The 6019-nt window shown below is 36.2% G+C and overlaps 1 protein-coding gene across 1 annotated transcript in view; it reads right to left on the bottom strand.

The window, feature by feature from the left end:
• Nucleotides 1–1479, bottom strand: part of LOC109227383 (SNF2 domain-containing protein CLASSY 1-like) — a 7232-nt gene extending 5753 nt beyond the window's left edge. The window contains exons 1-2 of the mRNA XM_019392527.1: nucleotides 1083–1479; nucleotides 49–245 (exon numbers count right to left, since the gene is read on the bottom strand). Of these exons, the coding sequence (XP_019248072.1) occupies nucleotides 49–94 (46 nt within the window). The 5' untranslated portion in view covers nucleotides 95–245; nucleotides 1083–1479. The remainder of the gene's footprint in view (nucleotides 1–48; nucleotides 246–1082) is intronic.

Here is a 6019-nt window from a genome sequence, read left to right as displayed (position 1 = left end):
AAAAAAAAAAAGGAGAGAAGGAAACGCAGTTCGTAGGTCATTGCTTACGGTGTGGATCAATTGGATGGGCATTGTAATGTAATTGCCTCTTCATCACCACTTAAAGATTCAAGTCCAACCTTGTCAGCGTGCAGCCAGAAGAAAAAATCACTCTAATTATGCCCAATAGCTGCAACTAATAGTGACAAAGCCGGATTTGAAGGCGCACTAAAGCAACTTGCAATGTACAATATCTCCATCTGTAGCTGCAAAAGTAGCCCACTGTTCAAATTCCTGGATACTCAAAACAGAAAGAAAGAAAAAAAACTACAATAGTATTTTGTAAGATGAGATAAATAGGAATACAGTTATTCTTTTTTATTTCTTTCAAGAAATGGACAAATCTTCTCATTCGATTTTCTTGGTTTTTTAAAATCCCTTTGTCATATATAACACCACAAAATTCATCAGTGCAATTTTTTCACTGTGTTTCCTTCCATGCATTTCCTGAACGACCACACAGTTTGTATATCCATGCTGGACTTTACATAATCATAAATATACACTAAAAAAATTTAATTTCTAAAGATTAATTAGATCAGTATGAAAGGGTGAAAATATACTCTATTTTATCTAAGAGATGAGGGAACAGAGTTGCATTAAAAAGTGAAAATGTCTATCATGCGTAACTTATGTGGAAAAGTTGATCCTTCCAGGAAAAAGACACATAAAGAAAACGAAAAACGAAAATCTTAAGAGAACAACTCTCGTAATGCAACTTAGCTATATATGTTGAGTTATTGACTTAAAATCGTGATTAGTACTCGATTATCCATAATCACTAATAAACTGAAGCATTTCAAATTAGTAGCATCGGCAGAGAGATAAGGGATTGAAATTCATATATTGGCTAATTAGTTAATTTTCCAATGCAATAACCGGAGTTTAGTTCAAGCTATAAAAATTGCGCCAAGTTTGCTGTTGAGCAGGAATCATATAGGCATAAAAACAGAAAAAATGCTGCAGGTTCATAAAAGGATCCCCAAAAAAAGAAGCTACTAGTAGAAATACCAATAATATCTAAGCATAGTATGATAATTTACCAAATTGAGAAACCAAAGTCCTAATAAGTCCAGAAATATTCCCTGAATCTGACAGAAACGTTGTCTCCTCCAGCAAATTCCAATATATTTAGCCCAATTAGTTGGATAGTTGAATTAGCTACATATTAGCTCTAAAGTCCAGAGGCAGAACAAGTTCGGCCGAGTTTTATGATACTCCGGCGAGATTGATTCTGCACCTTTTTTGCTGCAAATGCATTCGTAAAAGCCAATTCGGAAAGAGGAGTGTGAGAAATTGAGTGAGTGGAGAGCGAATAAGGGAAAAGTCCAGTGGGTTAAATTGACTGAGAAAAGCGATTCTCCTCTCGGGGGTTGGGCTTATTGTCTGCTTTTCTGCGTCACATATGGGGTTTTGTGCTGACTACTAATGTAATGTCTCCCTTTTTCTGCATGAGTTACGTTAAATTTGAGGTGAATACTTTGGACTCCGCAATGGTAAAATCGACAACAGTGAAATAAAAAAAAAATGATAAGTATTTTCCAGCCAAGTTTGTCAATTCTAGTTTCTGAAATTTAATTTTAATATTTTTTCCATTTAAGTGAATCACATTAAATTTTCTTTATAACGAAAGTACGATATAAAGGGAGAAAAAAGGAAAGACAAGATTATAGTAGGAAGAAAGAAATGACACAAGTAAGATGACAAAACGAAACCTCCTCACGAGTAAATGGAGGCTCAGTCCCTATCTGAATTAACGTGTTGAAAGAAGATAAACGCAAAGGAGCAGTTGGTAGGAACAGTGGTTACCGAGATTAAAAGCCAATACCTAGGACTAGTAGTTGCAACTAACGGGGTTCAAAAATCGAACCAAATTTTACAAATCAAAACAACTTATTAAAAAAAAATTACTTTGTTTAGCATTGAGTTAGGATATAACAACTAAAGCGACGTATAAATCTATTTTCTTTTAATATGTTTTAAAATTTTAGATAGGTTTTTTTTTTTTTTTGAAAAAAATATACACAAAAATACTTGCGATCCAATGATAAAATATACTATCCCCTCTGTTTCAATTTAGATGATATATTTCACTTATCGAGAGTCAAATTGCGTAAAGTTTAACCAATATTTTAAATTTATTTTGTTATTATATTGACATGAGAAAAATTGTAACTTATAGTACTTTTCGTGTAATTTGTATTTCTAAATATTAATCTTAAAATACTAAGTTACGTTGAACTAATTTAATTTAGTTTCAAAGTTTAGTTAAATTTACTCTTGATAAGCGAAATGTATCATGTAAATTAAAACAGACGGAGTAATATTTACTAAAACTAATATACTGCATTTTATTTTTATTTACTTTAAGTAATACTTGATTCTAACTTCAATGATTGTTTTCATATCAAATATTGCTAAAATTCTTCAACTCTTCATCTTCATAAGTTATGATCTAGCAAACTACTATATAATTTTCTCAATTTTGAAATATTATTTTATTGGTAAGTTTTAAAGCTAAATGGAGCATTTTATTATTTAGGTTTATATAATCTTTTTTTTCTCCTTTCAAACAAATAAAAATGTTTTGTGTTTAATTAGTGATATTTGGTTGAGGATGAAGACATATTTATGAAAGCAGAATTATTGTTAGATAAAAATGTTTATCATGCGTGGAAAAAGTTTGTCAAAAAGAATAAGTCTGAATTATATGTTCAATTTGTTCTATTATTACTAAACATATATTAATTTATCAAAACTTTATCCAAAATTATAACAAAGTGAGATGAAATTTATATGTTATGTGACAAAATTACCGAAAAGAACCAACAAATTCAAAAGAATGGGAATTGCAAAATCGAGCTTAGTTGGTTGGATAAAAATCAAACCACATCAACCATGCCCCTAGTTGCAGCTTATCCAATTTAATATCTTTTACTTGAAGCACGAATTTATGCTCAAAAAAGATATTCATTTAATTTTTGACTTTGTTAATAACGTATTAGCAATTTAAGACTTCCGCAAAGAAATTCCTCTTCCTTCTTCCTCGTTGTCCATCTTCTTCTTCTCAATCCTCCTCTTTCTCCCCGTTTGACCAAAAGATGTTAAGCCTTTTAGTTAAATCAATTAAAGATGAGAAGAGAGGTGAATCTTAGTTAAGAATAATAAAATCTAGATCAAATGTTAAATGAAATAGGCAAGACAACGATATTAGCTAGTGTGTTTGAGCTGATTAAATGCTCATAAATGCAACGACATAAATGTGCAATAAATATAGATAAATGCGACTAGCCTAACAAAAGGGAATTTACTACCCAATTATTGTAAGATTCGGATGGCTCTTTCCCCTGACAACAGCGTGGAAAGAAGGGAAATACAAGGGGGTTGAGGAATCTTTGGATCTGGTGAATATAGGATCAAAAATGTATGCTCGAATAATGTAATCAATGATCAAGACCACTTTAGTATATTCTTTCAGGTCAACCTTTTACAAAGTGTTCTTTCTCATAAAGTTAAGATTTCCCTTTTTGTTCTCTATCTCTTCCTATTTATAAGGGATATTTTCCAAAAACCCTAAAAAGTACCAAACAAGGAATATCCAAAGGAATATTCCTTGTGTCCATATCTGAACCTATGCTACCGTTATTTCTTCATCTCAGCTGTCCGATTTTGGAATCAGCCTTCTTGAGAGCAACCTTCGGTTGTTACACCATGGTCGACCCCGTCCTTTGTCTTGCTTATCCGTTACCGTCGAGTCGCCAGATTTAGACCTATACAGTTAGTCCCTCCGCTTGTTGAGGTCGTGGTCCTGCACGCCCTTAATAAGCGGACTTGATTTGCCTTCGTTTCAGAGGAATTTGGCTGTTGAATAAGCCCGGTCGGCCAAGGTAGAGAGAACGGCGCAACTAGTGGAGTCGTGATTGGTATGGCTACCATGGGGTGACGTCATAGCCACGCTCGTCATCATTATGCATCTTCCCGAGACAGCGTCTGCGTGCCTGTCACTTTGGTTTTTGTGCCATTAACAATCCTTTGCTTTGATTCTCGCGCCATCCAACCCTATAAATAGGTGGGTGTTTCGTTTTTCAGAAGTTTTCACCATCCCTTTCCTTGCATAAACACTGTTCTCCTTTGATCTTCTTCGCTAGCTTCTACTCTTGACTTTGCTTTCACGATTCCATACCTCCCCTCCTTACCTAGTTGTTACCTTCTTCTTTAGGTTTAGTTGCATACCTTTCATCGTCGAAATGTCATACTCCCTTCGCATTCATGATGAAGTTTCTGACGCCACTCCGTTGTCAGTGGCTCCTCCTTCCGGTGGTGAGGATCTCATGGCTGAAGAGGATGAGAGCTTTCCTACCTCGGAGGAGATAGTTCCCAGAAACCCCTTGTCTAGAAACGGTTTTCCCAAGGAACCTGTTCCTTCTCCTGCTCAGTGATCTCCGAGATTGGACTGTCTCATATAGCTGAGCTTCGATCTACATATCGCATCCCTTCCCACGTCGAGATAGTGCCGGCTGGTGGTGACATCGTGGAGGTCATCGACCTAGGTATTGTGCCTTCTATGTCTACCCTTTCTTAGTTGGCTATACTCTCCCTCTTCTTCCGCTAGCGGAGGAATTTTGTCGATTTTACGACGTCTGCTCGGCACAACTATCTCTGTATTTGCATAAAGTTTTTCAGATGCTGACGAAGTATGCGGAATTGGCTTGTTGCGAGGTTGATGTCCACCACCTGTTGCACTTATTTTCACCAAGTTTTTACAGAGGTACTATGATACACCTCCGGCATCACGGGATCAGAGGGCTGATAGTTGGAATGGACGACAGGACGAATCAAAAGTTTTGGCATAAGTACTTCTTTGTCAAAATCGAGCACTTGGTGGCGGACCCGACTGGGTTCCCTGAGTAGTGGAACCATAATCGTAAGTGTCTTTGGCATACGCTCGTTGTCTTCTTTTTGTCCTTTCGTTTTCCGCTCATTTGCGGTTTTTTTGTTTTTTTAGCTGAGAGGCGTGCACCCTCTCATATCTATGGCATTGAAGACTGGGTGGCCCGCGTGTTGCCTCACATAGCGGGTATTCGTGATTGGGCAATTTTCTACAAGCGCTTTGGATCGAAGGTCCCATCTAGTAAGTGTTACTTTTGCTTCAACTTTCTGTTGTTTGCCACTGCTCGTTGATACGACCTCCTTTTGCTGCTAGGTCGACGGACTTCCAAAGAGAAAGCTCCAGTGCCGGCATTTCGCCAGGCTATTGCATCGGCAGGGATGCAATTTACTTTGGCTGAATCCGTCAGCGGGGGTCGTACTTAAGCTCTGCCAACGAGGGATTCCCCCCCTCAGAGTGCTACTGCACGGGATGAGATCTCTTCCCGGCCTGTCTACCATCTCGTAGACGAGTCGTCTAATGGAGAGGAGTCGCCGTCAAGAAAGGGGCGAAGAGTGGAGCTTGGGAAGGCCGTCGTCACTGGTATTGAACCGAAGAAAATCATTGCTTTGGAAGCGGCGCCTGCATTTGTGCCAGGTGCTGTGAGCACGTGATTTTTGCCACGCTTAAATTGCTCATATAAATCCATTAGAATTAGAATTTTCTTTTATTTTTAGGAATTAATTGCATGATTTTGTATCTTGTTTGCATTTTGTGTGCATTTTAGTTGATATAATTCATAAAAATTAAAAAATATAGTACCTTTGCATTTAGAATTCAATTTTATATTGATTAGTTTATTAGTTAATTAATATTACCAAAAACAAAAGAAATAATAAAAATAGTCATTTTACATTCTTTGTTTAGTTTTCTTTTAAAATTCGGATTTAGTTAATTTTAGGAAAATTAATTAGTTTAATTTTAGTTTAATTCAGGTCTTTGTTATTTTTAATTTTGCTTTTAACAAAAACCAAAAAAAAAATATAAAAATGAAAATGAAAAGAAAATGAAAGAGAACACCCAAAACCAGCCCACATAAACCCTGTACCCGTT

The sequence above is a fragment of the Nicotiana attenuata genome, chromosome 6, assembly GCF_001879085.1.
Source record: "Nicotiana attenuata strain UT chromosome 6, NIATTr2, whole genome shotgun sequence".
In the NCBI taxonomy this organism is placed as follows: Eukaryota; Viridiplantae; Streptophyta; class Magnoliopsida; order Solanales; family Solanaceae; genus Nicotiana; species Nicotiana attenuata.
The sequence above is the reverse complement of the archived record's forward strand: the minus strand, read 5'-3'. Positions and strand labels throughout refer to the sequence as shown.